Below are 19,858 nucleotides of genomic sequence, written 5' to 3'. Positions count from 1 at the left end.
GCCCATCAGGGATTGCCACTGCCCAGGAGCTGCTCCCTGCTGGAAATTCAGGGGGAATCTGCTCCAGTCCCTGTCTGGAGCTGGGCTCTCATGGATTTGGGGAATTTTACCATGGACTCAAGGGGGGTTTATCCCTTTTGGATGCCTCACCTTGTCCCTGCAGCAGCCACACCACGATGCCCACCAGGACCAGTGTCCCAACCCCTCCAGCTCCCAGCAGAGCCCAGAACCAGTGAGGACCTGCAATGGGACCATACTGGGAGCGAGGGAGGAAGCAGCTCTTCTTCCTCTGTGCTCCCTGCTCTGCTTTTAATGCTCTGCCTCAGCTGCAGGTCCCCCACATCCCTCTGCTCAGTGAGGAAACCTCACAAGGCTCTCTGGGAGCCCAGAAATTCCACAAGGTGCCTCTTTGTTCACTTGTCCCAGCAAAGCTGCAGAGCCTCAGAGCTCAGTCCCTCCCTCTCCTGCCCTGAGCTGCACCCAGAGGTGTCCTGGGGATGGAGAGACCCCCAAGCCAAGCCCTGGGGATGTTTGGAGTGATCCCAGAGGGGGCTGCAGGGCCCCCCAGCCCTGCTGAGCAGGTGAAGTCCTGCATGGTGTCCGTGGGCACTGGCTGTATTTTCCATCCTTCCGAAGGAAATGGGGTGAGAAGAACAAAACCTGCTGGTGCCAACACTGTGCCCCAGGCTGGGGGTGGGCAGCAAACCCTCTGGAGGGCAAAGCATTGGGGTTTGGCCACCAGCAGCTCAGGAAAAGGCACAGAAGGTCCTTTTCTTGCCCAGCATTTCCTGCAGGGAAGGGATCCAGCCCCATCAGGGACATTGGCCCCTCCAAACCCGCCCCCCCCAAGCAGAGCCCCCCTGGGATGGGGCAGAGGGGCCGAGGGACATCACTCACCGGGGCCCCTCCAGGGCACAGCAGGGCTGGCACAGATGGTGGTCAGTGCCCTGTCCCTGCCCCCGGGACATTGGGATCCGGGATAACGGGGGGTTTGGCCCCTCTGGAGCAGGAGCAGAGCCCGGCAGGGGGGTGGGCTCGTGTCCCTCCAGGCTCTGAGTCGCTGTCCTTGTGTCACCGCGGCCGCAGGAGCCACAAAGAGCCACTGCCGAGGGTGAAGCTGCTCCGAGGGGTGTGAAGGGGCTGTGGGGGGAGAGAGGAAGGTGCTGAAAGGGCTCCTGGAGGTACATCCCCCAAATTCTTCTCCTCCTCCTCCTCATCCTCTTCTTCCTCTTCTTCCTCCTCCCTTTCAGTGGCACGCACTAATATCAATACTATGATGTGAATATAATATATATTATGTATTATCTATATTATTCTATCATTATTATACTAAATAAAATATTAAAATTGTATTAGAATATTAATAAAGTATTATTTTCAATAGCAATTTATTTAAAATTTTTGATTATATTTTCATTGCATAATCTTATGTATTTATTTGTATATTTTATATATTTTTGTATATAAACTATGATTTCAGATAATATTTTAATTAGAATTATTTGATTATACTTTTATTTGATATTTTATGTTTCTTATTTATGTATTTATTTCAATTTTTTTATATATTGTAATATATCTTTTTATATTGTATATGTTTGTATATTTAAGTTTATTATTTATTTATTTAAATAATTTATTTTTATGCACTTATTAATTAAATCTATATTTATTTTTCTGCTTATTAAAGCTGTTCCTAATTGACTTATTCATTATTAAATTGTTGATTAATTATTATTCCACTGTTCCCTGTGCCCCCCATATGCCAAATAACCAACCCCACTGTGCCCTGTGCCCCCATATGCCAAATAACCAACCCCACTGTGCCCTGTCCCCCAGCCCTTGCTCTGCAGAGCGTTGCCAGAGGAACAGAAACCTTTGCACAGACCCCAAAAACTCAGGGAGAGGGATCAGGGCACAAAATGGGTCTGAAATGAAGCAAAGCTGCTTTTTATCCCAGCAGGCCTGGGACAGTCCCACCTGGGGGGTGCTGGGTGTGTTGTTCACCCGTCTCCACCCCTGCCCTGCCCTCACTCCAACCCACACTGGCTGCAGGTTCCTGCCTGGAACAGCTTTGGGGTTCTCCTGGAAATGGAGGTGACCAGTTGTTCCAAAAATCTCTCTGGGGAGAGTTTTGTGGGATGCAAAGCCACTGAGTAAATGTGAATCCCAAATCCATGGGACACAAGTGTCCCTGTGCCCTGAACACCACCCCAAACCCTCCTCACCCCCCTGCCCACCTGAAAACCCAGGACTTTGGGCTCCTTTTCAAGCCTCCTCCTCCCTATTTCCCATTTGTGTCTCACTCTGGAGCACCACCAGCTGACAGGCCTGATCTTCACAGCTTCTCTTGCCATGAGCCCAGTTTCCCAATTCCCTGGAGATCCAGGAGCTGAGGGAGCTCAGGGGGTGCAGCAGCCTGGGACACAGGGCTGGAGTGGAGCCCCTGGAAGCTCCTGGAATGGGCTCAGTTTGCAGCCCTTGGCAGGGCTGGGAGTCCGTGGCTGTGGGACCCTCCAGCCCTGGGCTCCTCCCTCAGCTCCTTCCCTCCCCTCCCAGCTGGGTTGGCTCCCCTGGGGCTTCCTGGGGCTGCTTTTGGCCACCAGGGAAGGGGCTTGGAGGCAAAACTGTTCCAATTCCAAAGGTTTTCCATCTCTCTCTGTTCCTTCCCTGCTCTTTCAAGGCCAGATGTCATTTTAGGGGCCACCAAACCAAACTCTCCCCATGGGTCTGGAAACCTCAACATGGGGATGGAGAAGCAAATGGACCCAAAAGGTAACAGACCCAAAAGTCTTCCCAGAGCCTGAAATAAGCCTTTTTCTGCCCAAATACACTCCCTGTGACATTTCCTGGCTGGAGAAGGTCCATCCCCAGGATGCCTCAGATTGGCACAAACTGTTTCCCTGGTCATGATGAGTCCTGAGAGTGACACTGACCTGATATCATGAGTGATGTGAGTCTGGCCCCAGGAAATGGCATCAAATGGGCCTTATATCTGTTTTTTAAAATCATATTTGTGCATTCTGCAGCCTCTCCTGTGCCTGGGGAAATGGGGCTGGCCACAGCCAGGGGAAGGGGCTCACTGAGTGTGGAAACCCCTGTGGGGTCAATGGTTGGGCCAAACAGGAGGAAAACAGGTGGGAATTCATTAAATTGATTGAAAAACCTCCAGTGGAGGTTCTTGATGTGAGGTTGAAACACGTCAGGCTGGAGCTGTGCAATCACGGGCAGGTGAGCAGAGGGGGGTGATATTGGATATTTCTTCTCAAAATATGGGCTGGGAGGCACTTGGAATGGCTTTGGCTGTTGGTTTTGATCTGATATTTGGCCTCTTTGATCCCGTGACAGGAGCTCTGACCTGGATCGCAGGGATGGCCCCAGTCGCACCGGGGAGAGCTGAGTCTGATTTTCCTGCAAGCTGCTGAGGAATTTAATTAATTTTACTTTCTTTGAATTTGATTGGATTTTACTTCATCTTTATTTTAATTTTCCTTCTCCCCTCCTCCTTGTGTCATTTTCCACCCCCAAAACTCCCATTTCCCCCAGATTTCAGGCACTTGGACCATTCCATGAAACAACCACCAATTCCCAACCTTGTCCCCTCCTTTTTCTTCATGTTTTTGTGTGTTAAGCCCAGTTTGGGGCTGGTCCCAGAACCCCTCAGCAGCACTTTTTTATACAGGAACAATGGGGTTTTTTCCTCAAATTCAGGAGTTTCTCCAAGTTTATTCCAGCAGCAGGAAATGAGAGGAAAGAGAATAATCTCAAAATCTTCAGCAGGAAAAGCTGTGCCATTACTTCTATTTTTTATAGTTTATTTATTTTAATTTAGTTTTCCTGTTGCTGAGCGGACCCTGCTGGGAACAACCCCCCAATATCCCCCCGGTGCCCGAGGGCTGAGCGGACCCGGATGGGAACACCCCGCTCGTCTCCGCCGCTCCAACCCCTTCCCCGGCTCCGGCTCTGCCGCCGCTCGGCCCCGGCCGCTCCCGCGGGGCCGTCACAGCTCCTGGCGCAGCTGGAGGGGTCGGGCCGGGCCGCGCCCCGCCCATCCCTCGAGGCGGCTCTTTGGCTGACACGGCCCGGCGGGGACCTCTCGGTGCCGCTCATCGCTCCCTCACACCCCGCGGGGCCGCCCCGCTGAGCCCTCGGGGCAGCTCTTTGACGTACCGGGCGGCGGAGACTCCCCCGGTGTGGCTATTTTGTTTTACTTTGGTTTCTTCCTCTATATTCCATTCAGACGTCGCCCCGCACCTCTGGCGACTCCCGACAGGGGCCGTCCCGCGGGGCGGCTCCTTCAGTGCCACGGCCGGGTGGGGACCCCTCGGGGCGGCTCCCCCAGGGCCACGCCCGCCGCCGCCGCTCCCCGGGGCCCTCCCCGCTCCCTGCCGGGACTCGGACACCGCAGGCGGTTCCTTTCTCCTTTCTCCTTTCTCCTTTCTCCTTTCTCCTTTCTCCTTTCTCCTTTCTCCTTTCTCCTTTCTCCTTTCTCCTCTCTCCTCTCTCCTCTCTCCTCTCTCCTCTCTCCTCTCTCCTCTCTCCTCTCTCCTCTCCTTCTTCTCCTTTCTCCTTTTTCTCCTTCTCTTTCTCCTTTCTCCTTCTCCTTCCCCTTCTTCTTCCCACCGAGATTCCCCACCCGGTTCACCCTCCCGCCCCCCCCCCACCACCCGGCGCTGCCGCTGCCGGAGCCGAGCCGGGCCCTTCCCAGTGCTCCCAGTCTGCCCAGTCATCCCCGGGTGCCTCAGGGAAGGCTTCAGGTGGGGACGGCGCAGAAATGCTGCTGGGGTCTCTCACCTCACTTCTCTTTGGTTTGTTCTTCTCAAGCTTGGCAACAAGGGCTTTTGGAGTTTTCTGCCACAAATCTGTCTCCTCCTCAACTCGGCCAAAGGGATTTGGGGCAGTTTTCCCCTTTTGGGGCAAATAAAACCAATGCCCTGTGCCTTGGCCCGGTCGGGGCCGCGCTGGGGGTTGGAAATGGCTGTGCGGCTGCAGAAAGAGCTGCCCCCGTGTCAGGGGCCCGAGCCGCTCCCTGTCCTTGTGCCCTGGGGCAGCCTCGGGGGCGAGCCAGACTTGGGGGGCGTTTGGTTGGCTCGGGCACAGGCGGGCCTTGGGCAGGGCTGTGCCCCTGGGGGGATGTTGGGGGTCCCCGGGAGTTGTTTGTGGGGGGTCCCGGTGGGGCTGCGGGTCCCCCCCGGGTGGTGGTCAGTGTTGGCGGGTCGGGCCGGAGCGGTGGGGGGGCCAACCCGGCTTTGGGGCCAGCCCGGGAGGGCTGGGGGGGTGTGGAGCCCTGGAGGTGCAGAGCGTGCAGAGCGCAAAGGGGCGATCCCAGAGCTGGGGGACCCCCGCGCAGAGCGGGAAGAGCCCCGGGACCCCCGGGAGCCTGAAACGGGGCCCGGAGAAGGGGCAGCCTGGAGAAAGGGACCCCAAAGCGGGAACCCCGGAACAGCCAAGGGGAGAGCCTGGAGGGGCAATCTCTGCCAGCCCGCACCCTGAAAGCAGAGAGTTGGAGACCCCTGGGACCCCAAACTGTGGCCCCCCGAAGTGGGACCCCCAGCAGCCTGGACAGGGGAGAGCCCCAGAACCCCACAGTGGAGAGGCCAGAGAGGCCTCTGGGAGGGCTTTTTGGGGCTAAATCTTTGCATTTTGGAGCATTTCTTCTACTGAATCTTAACCCTTTGCAGTTTTGAGGGGATTCAGCTCAGTATTTCTGATCACTCTGATCATGGTCTTTTCTTTTGGTGTGCAGAAATAACCACCTGACTAATTAAACATGGCATGTTGAAGGGAAGGGGAGAATAAACCCCAAAATCACAATTTTACAGCGGATTTCAGTGAGGTTTTTGCCACCATGGGGTTACTTTGAGTGTCTGGATGTGGGGTTGTGATGGTGTGTCATTTTTACTGCCTTGTAGGCACTTTTTAGTACTTTTGTTGGGGTTTTTTCTGCCCTTCCAGCAGGCAGGGAATTGAGAAAATCATGGTGAAAAGAGGCAAATATTTTTTTTAAAAAATGGACTTAAAATTGTTTCTACTCAGTGGAATGAACAGTGATTTGGGGGAGCTGGAGCAAACCTGCTGGAATCCACACTGGTTTGGGAGGGATTAAACCTGGGCAGGAGCTCAGGCTGCCCCCAGGGAGCTCTTAAACATGAACCTTCCTGGGGTCTTTAGAAGGGAATTTGTGGAATTTTCACATTCATTGTTTTGAAGCAGAGACCAAAGTGGGACTGACCTTCTGATTTGCAGTGAGGGAGCTGGACTTGTGCCCTGGCACTTCTATGGTCTCAAGGTGTTACTTGGTGCTTTAGTTTTTGAAATATTAAACCCTTCAGCAGTCCTGTCTCTCCCAGCTCCACTGGTTTCTGTCTCAGACCCAGGTTGGAGCTTGGAAAAGGTCTGGGCTTTGTCCCATTGATCTTTGGGAGCCTCCTGGGCTGGGGAAGCACCACCCTTTGCCAGCCGACCCTTGTTAGGACTCTTTGTGTTCCCTCCTGCCAAATTTAACCCCAAACTGGTTCAGAAACAGTGTCTGAGCATGTCCTGCAGCACCGTGTATTCCTCCTGCAAATCCCCTAGGAGGGAATTTCTTTGTGGTTATTCCATGTTTATTTAGTGGGAAACAAAGTGCCACCTTCGTGGCTTTTAGGGCTTATTTCTGATCTTACAAGCCAGTGGTGTCCTTCACCTTTATGGCATAGAATGAACTTGTGTAAAGCAAAGAAACATCAGGGTGTGGCCAGTCTTGCCTTCCCCACCTGTGTCCATCCCCCTCCCAGAGATGGGGCTTTTCCCAAGGGCTTGGCTCCAGGCTCCAGCACTGGGAGCACTCGGGCCAGGCAGGTTTGGGGCTGGGTTTATCCTCTTCATTTGCCCCCATTTCCCAGCCTGGTGCTGGCCCAGAGGCTCAAGTCCAGTTCTCACCAGTTCACTCCTGGTGCTTCTGATGGCCAGTGAAGCTTCCAGGGCCTTGGCCCTTTCCTGGCTCGTGGTCCAGTTGCCCTCAGGCTCAGAAAAGTAACAGCATTTTCCTTGGAAACCAGGCCAAGTGTCTGGGCACACAGAGCACAATTCCAGCTGAGGGAAATGGCATCTCCAAGTACTGAAATAGGGAAAGCTGAGGGAGACACATGGGCAGCCCAAAAAAGCAGGAAAATGGGATTTATTTATTGGATGTTTTCTATCAGGTGGAAAGGGGAAACTGGGGATGATATTCTTGGAACAGGCAATGGTGTGAGGGAGTGAGGAGCAGACACCTGGACCACGGTTTGGGGAAAAAAGGGAGTCCCCCCAAAGGGGGCTTTGCTTGGGGAGCATCCCTTGATGGTGGGAAAATCCTGGGCTGCCCCATCTGCCCAGAATGGAGGTGCCTGGCCCGGATCCTCCCCACGGGGGTGCCTGGGTGGGACTCACCAGTCAGGGCCACAACCAGGCTGGAGCTGAGGGGCCCCAGGAACACACTCAGAGGGAGGAGAACACACACTGGGGGGGATGTTTTGCTGTCTCCAGCCTGAGCCGCTTAAATGCTGAGTTTTAAGCACAGAAAGGAGAAATTGAGGTAGCTTGTGGTCTAGGAAGGCACAAGGATCATATTCTGGTGTATTTAATTACTTCTGAACTGCTTCAAAACTCTGTTTTCAGGGGTTTATTTTAATTTTGTGAGTTCTCAGAGTTTCCTTGGGCTTTTGTTTCTGTGTGGAAGGGGATGGGTTGGTTGTTTTTACAGTTCCTTTTCTTACATACTTGGTGTTTTCCCCAGGAATTTTCCCAGGAGAACATGAACTTGTGTAAAAACAAAAGAATTGAAGAATATCTTAATCTGGGGATAAAAACACTCCCCCAAAAATCCTACAGGATGAGTTTGTGTTAATTCTTTAAGAATTTCAGGCACACAATGAGCAGCTTCAGTCAAGGTTTCTGAATGACTGAGGAGCCCTTTTCTCCAACTGTGCCCACCTGAGGCAGCTTCAAATCCCTCACAGTGATTTAGTTGTGAAGAATGATTATAAACGAATTAAATGCTTTTTTAGGCCATCACCTCCAGAATTGCTGCCGTGGATAACGTTGATTACAGGAAGGCAGAAGAGAAGTACATGAAAGGGCCACCTGTGAGCAAAAGGTATTTTTTATTTTCAGTATTCTCTGAACTTTTGTGACTAGTTTTCTGTTTGTGTGGAAGAGTTCAGTGTCCTCCCTGGTGTGAGGGATGGGAACAACTCATTGAACATGGAAAACATTCTGGCTGAGCAAAGGCAGAAGTGCAAACCCAAGGCAAGCCCTGGGGAGAGCTGAGGGTGGCACTGCCTGCCCCAGAATTCCAGAGAGGAAATAAGAACCACAGTAATTTTGGGGTGGGATGGAGACATTTTCAGGGGGATTGGGCTGGTTGAGGAGATGGGTCCATCCATCTCACCTTTTGTTGTGCAAAGCTGGGAGGGTCTGGAATGTTGATGGGTCATGGCTCCAACAGTCTCCAGCTGCAAAAGCAGCAGGTGCTTTGCTGCCCATGGGCAAAGGAACCACCCAGGGGCAGAGGGGGAACACTCACCCCTGGAGGGGACAGGCTGGGCTTGGAGCCAGGGAAGGGAAGGGTCATTTTTATGCTTTTATATCCCTATAGACAGGAACCAAAACTGCTCCAAACCTGCTTTACATGGGAACAAAAGCACTTGTAGGGCCATTGCCCACTGTGGATGTGCTGGTGGGTGAGGAGGTTGAAGCTGGTGTTGAAACTCTTCCCACATTCCCTACACAGGCAGGGCCGTTACCAGTGTGGATGTTTCACTCTGCTTAAATGTTGCAGAGAAAAATCCCTTCAGATTTGAATATTTGCCCAAACAAAATTAAAACTTTTTCAGGTTTACTGTTGATACCAAAAGATGATTTTTTATTATTTGCTAAGAGATGCAGAAAGAAAGTGTTAAGAAAAAGTTGGGACAAAGCTAAGGTTGCTTTTAGAGGCAAAGGAAAATCTTACCACCAGAAGCTACAATTTTGCTGAGATATCCTGGTTTGGAAACAGTTTCCACTGTGTTTTTTTCTTTCTTCTGTTTCTCTGGTGCTTGTGATGGATCTCTCTGGCCCCAGGGGGTCTGCAATGCACCCTTTGCATGTGTAGGTTTGTCTCTCAGCAGAAGCTGCTTTGGAGGCTCTCTGGGCTGAGGGCAGTCAGGGCCTCCTGTAGAAATGCTTCCTGGCTTTTCCAAACTCTGGCCCAGGGCACTCCCACAGACAGCGTGGTGAGTGTGGGCTTTGCCCGGACTGGGAGAGCTTCGGTCCCGACGGCAGCAACAGCTCGGTGGGCGGAGAGAGGAGATGAGGGGCTGAGACAGGGGGAAGGAGGGAGACATTTTCCATCATGGGAACTGCTTTTCTCTCTCTCTCCTTTTCCCTCTCTCAATTCTCCTGGTGTCTTCTCTGAGTTTTTTGAGTGTTCCAAAAGGTTTGTACTTGATTTTTAGCAGGCAGCTCCAAGCACAACAGCAGGACCCTTTATGGCAGGCAGGCTCCAGCAGGATGCTCTGGCAGGAAGTTTGTCTGGAAAATTTTGGTAAAAGGTTGACAGAAAATCTTTCAATGGGATGTTTTTGAGAGAGAAACAGTGGAGGAATATTATTTAATATATTTCTACATTACCTGAGTGTCACAAGGGACACACAGGAGTCCCCATTCCCGATCCATCCTGGGGCCAGTTCTGCTCCCCCCCAACCTCGGCTCCTCCCCACAGGATCCCCCCAGGACCTCTTGCCACTGCCCCCCCAGTAACCGTGACTGGGGAGAACTGGGAAGCTTTACTGGGAAGAGTGGGAGCAGCTGAGTGGTGTTAGAATAAAAGCAGGGCTGGTGGGGACATGTGACCCCCCCAAAACTCAGTGTGGGGCTGGGGGTGGGTGGTCCAGGCTGGGCCCAAGGCCTTGGGGAGGGGCTGTGACCGCCGCTGGCTCAGGAGCTGTGTGGGGAGAGCCCGGGGTGGGTGGTCCCCTGGGAGGGCACACCTGCTCTGGGGGGTGTGGGGCATAACCTGGTGGGACCCCCCACACCTTCCAGCACAGGTAGAAGCAGAGCCCCTGCGCCAGGAGGACAAACTCCAACAGGAAGCTCCCAATTCCCATCAGCATCTTGCTGTGGACGGTGTCTGGTGGCACCTCTGGGGGGTCTGCACCCTCCAAAAGCTCTCACTGACCCTTGAGGACATCCCCAAACCCCCTCCCAGTTGTTCCCAGCCCACCCAGGATCCCCTTGAACCTCTGACAGGTCTCTACACAGCCCCTTCATGATCCCCCAAAGCCCCTCCCATCCCCACTTGGATGGTCCAACCTCACTCCCAGCACCCTCAAGGCCCCCTAAACCTCTTTCAGCTTTTTTTGTCCCCTGAGGACTCCCCAGACCCCCTCCCAATCCTTTCCCAGTCAAACCTGGTCTCCCCAAACTCCACCCCAATTGCTCCTTGGACTATTCAAAATCCATTCCAGAAACCCCAGCCCCCCAAACCTCTTCCCAGTAATCCCTCAGGGCCCTCAAAATCCTTCCCGCTTGCACCCATGACTTGCACACCCTTTCCCATCACACTCCAAACCCCTTCTCTGCCTCTCTATTCCCCTACAAAGCCCCTCCTGGTTACCACCAAGCTCCCCCAAACTCCCTGCCAGTTTCCCCAAGACTCCCCCAACCTCCTTCCCAGTTACTCCCAGGATCCCCAACCCCCCTCCCAGTTGCCAGGCCATACCCCAGTCCCAGCTCAGGGGGTGCTTCAGGCTGATATGTCCCCCCTGACAGGTGGAGGTGACCTCGCCCAGGGGGGAGATTTCCAGCATCACCAGCAGCTGGTGGGTCCAGTTCCCATTGGGGACCACATCAGTGGCCGTGTAGTCCTGGAGGTCCTGCCTGCCCTGGAACCACCTCACCTGCACCTGTGCAGGGTACAAATCCATCCTGGAGCAGAGCAGGGGCTGGGGCTGGGCTGGGAGCTTGACAGCACCAGTGAGATGGACATGCTGGAGGGCACTGGGAGAGAGAGGGGAGAGACTGGGATGAGCTGGAGGGCACTGGGAGAGGGAGGGGAGAGACTGTGACAAGCTGAGGGGGCAGTGGCAGAGAGGGGAGAGGGCTGGAGGGGCACACTGAGGTGCCTGGGAATGGACTGGGAAGGATTGGGGCGACACTGGGAGCAACTGGGTGATGTGAGGTGACACACGGGGGTTCCTATTTCAAATCCATCCCTGGGAGACTCTTCTGCCTCCCCTCCCCAACCCAAACCCCCTCACCTGGTCCCCCCAAGTCCCCCCAACCCCCCCCAAGCCAAGTCTGTGGGTGCAGCTCCTCTGTCCCAACGAGCTGGCTGAGTTTGTGCTGCAGCCGAGGGGTTTGTGCAGCACAGCACAGTCCTGGCTCTGCTCAGGGAACTGCTCTGGGGAAAGGCTTTCCCTGGCAGCTGGGAGGGCTCTGGCACTTTGGGACATGGCCTGTTTCCCAGGGACACAGGAGGCTGGGCCAGCAGAGAAAAGAGGCTCTGTCCAAGTGCTGAGCCCCTTTGGAAAAGAGCAGGGAATGGTGTGATCAGCCCTGACTTGGCTCAGCCCAGAAAGCCTGGGAAACAGTTCTTCCTGAGATCCCAATCTCTGCATTCCAAAGATGCCTCCCCACAAGCTGCCACATTCCCAGGGCCAGGAGATAACCATCTCAGGCTGCAGAAACTCAAAGAAAGTCAGTCTCCACCCCCCAACACCTTGGCAAAGAAGTGGCTTTTCGTGGTAAGCTTCTCTTTGCTTCTGAAAGTAATCTTAGCAGTTTTCCAACCGTTTATTGTTATAAATGACCACCCAAAATGACCAAGTCACTCAGCAAAAAAGGGCAGTTTTAGCTGTATAGGTAATGAAAATCACAGAGTAAAACAGTGCTGGGTGTGACCGCAGTCACCGCTCTGTCAGTAACACAACCTTAGAGCTCACTGGCTCTGCTCATATACAGTCAAAACATACATATTATTTATTTCATATTAAACGATTTACCTTTTTAAATCTTCCCATCTGATTCTGTCAGGAAGGATTGCGATATTCTTAGCTTAACTTTTTACTTCAGAAGCTCAGCTGCTCAGGTTTTGTCTCTCTGTCTTGGGGTACTCCCTCCTTGTCTTAATTCCATCTGTCTCCTATTGTGTTGAAGTACCGGCTTAATCTTTGTTTACATTGTTTCTATCTTGTATCAACAGGCTGCTTAGCCATTAACTTTGGCTTTCTTTTACTCCCTTTTTGTTTGTTAAACTAAGTTCGTGTCTGACTTATAGTTGCTCTGTTGCTAAATCTGTACAGCATATTCCACAATGCCCAGATTTAGTGCTTTCAGAATCCCACTGAATGATGTGGCAAGCCATACAGTGTACTTTATTACATTTTTGAGACGAATTAGGCCTACATTTCTCGCATTTATTATTTCTCTCTTCCTCTGCATCTCTTAGCAATTGATAAAAAATATCAGTTTTGAGTATAACAGCTAACTTGTGTGAGTTTTAGTTTTTTTTTTCAGGAAAATATTCAAATGTAAACTTCTTTCTGCAACATAAAAGCCACTGAAACACATGGGAAGGCCCAAGGGCTGCCCTGGACTCCTGGATGCAGGAAAGCCTTTCAGGAATTGAAACCTGCTTTAATGGCTGCTCCTGCACTGGCACTGCTGGGCTGAGAAAATCCTTTTCAACTGTTTGGGCATGAGGGGTGTCATTTGGCACTGGGAGTGTGGGATCCTGGAAAGGCAAAGGCTGAGTGCAACTGGAGAGTTCATTTCCTGCTTTTCAGTGCCATCATGTCACTGAGGGGTCGGGATGAGGGTGAAGCTCTTCTGTGCAGGACACAGAGCTGGTCCCTGCCTGTCCAAAAGTATCAAATGCCACTGAGGAAGGAGCCTCAGTGGTGATTTTATCTGCATTAACCCTCTGCAGCCCATGCATGTCTGCCCCTGCCTGGACAGAAACCAGGAGCTTCCTTGGACTGGTTCCCAGCAGGAAGGACATTTTCATCTGTGTCTGTGGGGCCAAAGCCAGGCTTTTATTACTCTTTGATCCAGTGAAAAGCAGCCAAGGACCCAGTGTGGGAGGAGATGCTCCAGGACAGGACCAGGTGTGTCCAAGAGCCAGGATCTGGGGAAGGAGAACACACCTGAATGCCCCCCTCACGCACATCTGGTGTGTGTGAGAACAGCCCAGGCCACAAACACCCACCTGCCCGAGGGCCCAGCAGTGGGGCAGCACCAGGGTGCAAACAGGGCAGGAGAAACTTCCCCCTGCAGAGCCCACAGCCAAGGGCAGAGAGACCACCCAGGCCAGCCCAGCCAGCCCAGCCTATTGCACCTCCTGCCCCAATGCTGCGCACCAAACCTGTTGTTGTCATTCCTGCTCTGGACCCAGGAGCCCCAGAGCGGGGCATGATCCTGCCCCAGCAGCAAAGACTGGCAGCTCCCTCAGCCCTTGGGGCAGGAGTATCTTGGGGCACAGCCCCCGGCACTGCAGCCCCACAACCTCCTGTAGGGCTGCACCTGCCTGGTGTCAAACTGCCCAGCCCGAGGGAAACCCTGAGCCAGAGAGCAGAGCTGGTCTCCTGGAGAACATCAGGATTTGCTGCCCTGCACACACAGGACACTTTTCCAGAGCTCACTCCAGAAATTTCCATGTGTTCCACAGCTCCCAGGCAGTCCCAGGATGACTCCAGTCACTCCTGGTCTCTCCCAGTAAACCATAGTTGCCCCCACTGTGGTCCCACTAACTCCAAGTTTTTCCCAGTAACTTCCACCATGATCCCAGTAGCTCTCAGCTACTCCCAGTCACACCCAAAGTAGTCCCAGTTGCTCCCAGGATGATTCCAATTAGCCCAGCATATCCCAATTCCTCCTACCATGGTCTGAGCTGTCCTCAGCATGCTCCCGGTCACTCCCAGTAGGTTCCCAGTATGACCCCAGTCACCCCCAATATGGTCCCAGTTGCTCCCAGTATGATACTTGTCACCCTGGTTCTAATCCTGCAGGGTCCTGGTCCTGCTCCAGTGTATCCTGGTGTACCAGTTCACTCCGTTCTGTCCCAGTCTGTCCAATTCCATCCCGGTCCCTTCCCAGATCCTGTCCACCCACCCCCAGAGCTGCCTCCGGACGCCCCCCCTCCCCCACCCCTGCAAGGTGCTGCCGGGGTCGGGGTCTCCGGGTTGGGGATCCTCTGCCTGGCCCTGCATGGCATGAAGGGGCCACTGGGACACTGCAGGGCCTCAGGGAATTAAAGGCACACTGGGACACTGTGGCAGGACATCCCCCTGGAATGTGACCAAGACAATGCCCTATTTGCCAATGTGTGGGTGGGGAGCTGAGAGAGGACCAGGCCAAGGCAGGAGATGTTGAAACCAGTCTGGGTTCAGCCCCAAATTAACATCCTGATGGGGAGGCAACCACTGGAGTCAAATGACTGTCAGTCAATCCCTTTAGACCCTAAAGGTCCAGTCCCCTTTCCCAGGGGCAGGTTCTCCCAACATAAACCTTCTTGGAGGGGGGGGGGGGGGGGTGGTTTGGAGATTCCTGCCTTGGGTGGGAACCCCCTCCAAGGTCACTCCTGGAGGCTGAGAGCAGAGATCTCCCCATGAGCCTTGGGCTGGGGGAGTGACATCAAATCTCTACTTAAGAATTGTTTCCTTTTGCCAGCTTGAATAGAATTGCTTCTACAATTGCTTTAATATAGTGCACTATCCTATCTTATACTGTACCACTAGTAGTTTTACTGTTTATATTGTGTAGTAAATAATTTTTAATAACAAATGATTCATTTTCTGTAAATATTCCCAGTTTTCCATCACTAAAACCTGCAGGACAAAAGTGGTTCAATCACACCTCTATAATTCCTTCAATTCAAATGATTGGCATAATCCAAGGCTGAGATTGGATACTTTGTGCACCTCCTGACTCAACAGCAGGGCCTCTGTAATTACTTTTGTCTAAGCCTTCCACTGCCACCCATGACAGGCAGCTTAAGGCCGTGTCCTCTTGTCCTGTTGCTGGTTGCCTGGGAGAAGTGACCGACCCCCAGCTGGCTCCAACCTCCTTTCAGGGAGTTGCAGAGAGTGAGAAGGTCTCCCCTGAGCCTCCTCCTCTGCAGGCTCAACACCCCCAGCTCCCTCGGCTGCTCCTGCCAGCACTTGTGCTCCAGAGCCTTCCCCAGCCTTGCTGCCCTTCCCTGGCTATGCTGCAGCCCCTCAACATCCTTCCCAAATCTCTGCAAAAGCTCTCTGCCCAGCCAGGCCAGTTCTCTTGCCTGCTGGCTCAGCTTTGGGCACACAGGGATGGACAGGCTGTTGTGGAAGTGTGTCCATCCTCCCTGGAGCCCTTTGTTTTTCAGGGCAGTTTGCCAAGGGACTGTCTGGATCAGGCTCCTGAGCAGCCCCAGGTGTGCCTTCTGGCCGTGCAGGGCAGAGGTTTTGTTGCTGCCCCTCCTTGTTTCTCTGAGAGTTGCAAACTCCATCCTTTGATGGTCCCCGCAGCCCAGTGGCCTCCGAGCCCCCCCCGCGCCTCCCCCTCGCCCCCAGCGCCCCGCGGGACGGCAATTTGGGGCGGGGGGGGAGGTGGGGGCGGCCAGGCCGGGCACCCCCGCGCTGTCCCGGCCGTGGCACTGCGGCGGGGGCCGAGTGCGGGCGGGAGCGGCCAAGAGCCCAGCGTTGCCCCATCCCGAGCTGCCCCGGCTCCATCCCTGCTCCTCCCGCGGGGGGCGGCGGGGCTGGGGGCAAGGGGGGCCGGGGGGGGGGACGCTGGGCTTGGGGAGAAGAGGAGAAGGGCTGGAGGGGGCGGGACTGTGGAGGCGGAGAAGCGGCAGGGAGAGGAGGGACAGAGGAGCGGCAGGAGCCTGGACAGGAGGACAAAGAAAGCACCACGCGGCGGTCGGTGGGTCGGACGGGCGGGGGGGCGATCACGGTTTTGGGGCCCCTCGGGTGATCCGGGAGGGAACCCCGGGACCCGCGGAGTGGGGAGAGCGGAGAGGGGCGATAGCGGAGCTGGGGAAGCCCCGAGATGGTGGAATTGGGGGGCGGGAGCACAGAAGGAACCCCGGGTGCCTTAAACGGGGGTACTGGAGAGAGAGAACCCCCGGCAGTGTGGAGAGGAGGGGGGAGCAGCAATGCAGGGGGGAGGTGGGACCCCCAAGAGCCTGGAGAAGGCGAAACCTGAGAGAGTAGAGACCCCTGGGATTCCAAGCACGGCAGCAGAGAGGGGAGAAGAGATCTCTGGGACCCCCAAAATCCCACATTATCCCTAAGCAGGACCCCAGAGAGGGGAACCCTCAGGACCCCCAGGACCTGCAGCAGAGCAGAGAAGGGAGAGACCCAGTACACCAAAAAAGGAGGGCAGAGCCCTAGGATTCCCGGGATCCCCGTCAGCCCGGAGAGGACTGGGACCCCATAGAGGGGGATCCCCAATACATGTGGGACCCCCAGCAGTGCAGACAGGGGGCCCCCAATAACGCTGAAGTGGAGACTTCAGAGAGGAGAAACTCCTGGGAGAGCTGTCTTGTACTTAAATTTCAGTTTTTATAGGTTTCTATGGACACAAGATGCTCGGTGAGTTCTAGTGATGGACTTGGGCAGGAGGATCCTCTAGCCCAGTACCCTCACACCTTGGTTTTCCTCCCAAACCAGGATTTCTCCTTCCCAAAGCTTGGCCAGATGGAGGAGAAGGCTGCAAGGAAGAGGAAGATGCCCAGGGACCCCCAGGCAGGTGAGGAGGAAGTCAGTGCCCCTTTGCCCCTCCCTTGTGCTGCATCTTCCAGCCCAGCATGGCCCCAGCTGCAGGACAACCCCGCTGCCGACGCCGTCCTGTCGGGGCCGGGTTTGGGGGGATGTCCTTGGCCTTCCCTGTGGGCCGGAAGCAAATCCTCTCCCTGTCCTTCCTTCCTCTCCCTCCCTCCTTTTCATCTTCCTTTTTCTTCCTTCTTCCTTCTCTTTGTTCCTCCCTGTCCTTATTCCTTCTGCTTTTTTTCTTCATGTCCTTCTTCCTTTCTGTGCTTCCTTTTTTGGATTTCTATTCCTTCATCTCCTTCTGTTTCATTGTTCCTTTTCTCCTTTCTCATTCCTCCCTTTCTTTCTCTTTGTTCCCTCTTCTTCTTTCCTCCCCTTCTTCTTTATTCTATTTCCTTTGTCCTGTTCTTCTCGTTCCTTTCTCTCCCTCATTTGTTTTATACTCCTTCCTTCTCCACCTTCCTTCTCCATCTTTCTCCTTTCTTCTCCTCCTTCCTTTTCCTTCTACCTTCATTCGTTCCTTTCCTTGTTCTTTTTACTTCCTGTTCCTTCCTTTCCTTCATTTTCTTCCTTCCTTCATTTCCTTCTCCTCCTTCTTTCTTCCTTCCTCTCCTTCTTCCTTCTCCATGTTCCTTCCTTTTCTTTTCTTTCCTGCCCCAGGCCGTGAGCTGAGCACAGAGAGCACAGAGGACAAATCCCCCCGGCAGAACCTCGTGGAAGAGACTGTTTTGAACGGCTCCACAGTGCAGGAAAACCCACGGAGATACCCCAGGAAGGGATCCAAAGTCAGCCCAGGGTGCTCTGAGGAGAAAGGATCCAACGTGTGTCAGGAAGGCGGCCGTGTGTCAGGAAGGCGGCCGGAGCTTGAGCCAGAGCTCTGACCTGGTGGTCCATGAGGAGCTTCAGACCAGGGAGAAGCACTACAAGTGCTTGGAATGTGGAAAGGGATTCAGCCAGAGCTGCCACCTGATCTGCCACCAGCGCATCCACACTGGGGAACGCCCTACCCATGTAAGGAATGTGGGAAGAGCTTTAGGCGCAGCTCTGCCCTCCTCAACCACCAGCACATCCACACTGGGGAACGGCCCTACTAGTCTAGGGAATTTAAACTCTCCCTAATTCCCCTCCAAATTCCTTAATTCCACTCAAAAATCCCTTAATCCCTCCTGGAAGCCTCAGAATTTCGTCCCAAATCTCAATTGCATCCCAAATCCCCAAGATTCCACAAAACTCCTAATTTCACACAATCCAGTAAATGCAACCAAAATTTCCTTAATTCCACCTAAAATCTTCCTGATTTCACAAAAAATTCCCTTAAATCTACTGAAAGTTTTCTTAATTCCACCTAAAATCTACCTATTTCGACCCAAAAATTCCCTTAATTTCACCCCAAATTCCCTTAAATCCACTATTAATTCCACCTAAAATCCCTCCAATTCCACCCCAAATCCCTCTGGATCCCACCCCACATATCCTTTAATTCCTTTTCAGATTCCTCAGTTTCACCCCAAATCTTTTCCCCAACTCACTGAGCCCCTGAGTGCTCCCAAATCCCCCACGCAGCCCCCCCAAGTGTCCACTTGGATCCCCAGATCCTGGGAGGGACCCCATGGGAAAGAGGGAGGGCTAAGGGGGGGCTGGAATTGAAGGGTCTTGGGGGATTGATGGCTCTTGGGGGGCCTGGGGACAGTTCTGGGGCAGTTTGGGGTCCGAGGGGGCATTTGGGAGACTGGGGGGCAGTTCTGAGTCAGTCTGGGGTCTGGGGGCCGATGAACTCTGTTCTGTTCATGCCCCAGGGTGCCGGGTTCTACATCTGGGGTTTGCGGGATTCAAACCAGTTTTTTCTTTGTATCATTGTGATCGTTTCATTAAATTGTAACTCTGACTTGTCATCTCTTTCAGAATTGGGTTCATTTCTCCTGCTGGTTTCCCTTTAAACCAGCACTGGGGGTCTGGAGGGGATTTGGGAAGCAGGAAATGCAGTTTGGGGGAGGCTGGAAGGGGGTTTGGGAGGGTCCCTGGGGGGCTTTTGAGGGATCCTGGGGCAGGATTGGGGAGTCTGGAGGGGGACTGGGGGGCTGCTGGGGTGATTTGGGAGAGGAAAAAGTGGGTTTGGGGGGTCAAGAAGAGGATTTAGGGCATCCTCCAGGGGACTTGAAGCGTCTGGGGAGGGGAAAGGGGATTTAGCAGATGGGGGGCTTCAAAGGGCTTTGGGGGCTCCTGGGAGGATTTTGGTGGGTCTTGGTGGGTTTCTGAGGGGTCCTGATGTGGTTTGGGGGGCTCTGGGGGCAGTTTGGGGGTTCTGGGCCAGTTTGGATGGTCTGGGAGAGGTTTGGGAGTCTGGCAGGGGGGTTGGGGGTTCTTGGGGTTCTTTGGAGGGTGTGGGGGCAGTTTAGGGGTTCTGGGGTGGTTTGGAGGAATTTGGGGGGAGTTTGAGGGAATTTGGGAAGGTCTGGGTGCTCTAGAAGGGGGGTTGCCAGGTCCTGAGGTGGTTTGGGGGAGTCTGGGCAGTGATTTAAGGGGGTCTGGTGGCAGTTTGGAGGTCCTGGGGCAGTTTGAAGGGTCTGGGAGAGGTTTAGGAATCTGGCAAGGGTTTTGAGGGATCATGGGGTGATTTAGGGGGCCTGGGATGGAGGTAAGGGGGTCTCTGGGGGGCCGTGGGGAGTTCTGGGGTGTTTCAGGGGCTCTGGAGAGTATATTGTCCATTTAATTGTTATTATTATTGCAATACTTTAGAGTTATATTTTACATGTTATACATATTATAATATGGTCTAGAGGGAAGGACAGAAAGAGAGTCTCAGACTTGGTAGTTCTGGGGTTTGCACATGGGAAGGACCCTCAGGCCTCCCTGCAAGATGTGGACCTCAGGTTCATAAAGGACTTGGAATTTTGAAGAGACATCACTTTAAAAGACATCACTATTATTGTTATTTTTAGAATAGCATATACTAGATATTACATCCAATATATTTTTAATAATTATAGTTTTTTATTATACAATGTATAGTTTTATAGAGTTATATTATTTAGTATTTATGTTATTATTTTATTTTATTATTATTTATTTATTATTGTTATTTATTATTATTTATTATTATTTATATGGTT

The 19,858-nt window shown here is 53.2% G+C and overlaps 3 protein-coding genes across 3 annotated transcripts in view; 2 read left to right on the top strand and 1 right to left on the bottom strand.

Annotated features, from left to right (window-relative positions):
• LOC139673811 (zinc finger protein 850-like) overlaps positions 1 to 19,858 on the top strand; it is a 685,564-nt gene that overhangs the window by 387,055 nt on the left and 278,651 nt on the right. Inside the window, 1 exon segment of the mRNA XM_071559630.1 lies at positions 17,622 to 17,759. Within this exon segment, the coding sequence (XP_071415731.1) occupies positions 17,622 to 17,759 (138 nt within the window).
• LOC139674242 (olfactory receptor 14J1-like) overlaps positions 1 to 19,858 on the bottom strand; it is a 232,700-nt gene that overhangs the window by 31,258 nt on the left and 181,584 nt on the right. The window lies entirely within an intron of this gene.
• LOC139673824 (class I histocompatibility antigen, F10 alpha chain-like) overlaps positions 1 to 19,858 on the top strand; it is a 209,648-nt gene that overhangs the window by 66,498 nt on the left and 123,292 nt on the right. The window lies entirely within an intron of this gene.

Source organism: Pithys albifrons, chromosome 7 (assembly GCF_047495875.1).
Source record: "Pithys albifrons albifrons isolate INPA30051 chromosome 7, PitAlb_v1, whole genome shotgun sequence".
Taxonomy (NCBI): Eukaryota; Metazoa; Chordata; class Aves; order Passeriformes; family Thamnophilidae; genus Pithys; species Pithys albifrons.
This window is presented reverse-complemented; position numbering and strand designations above follow the sequence as displayed.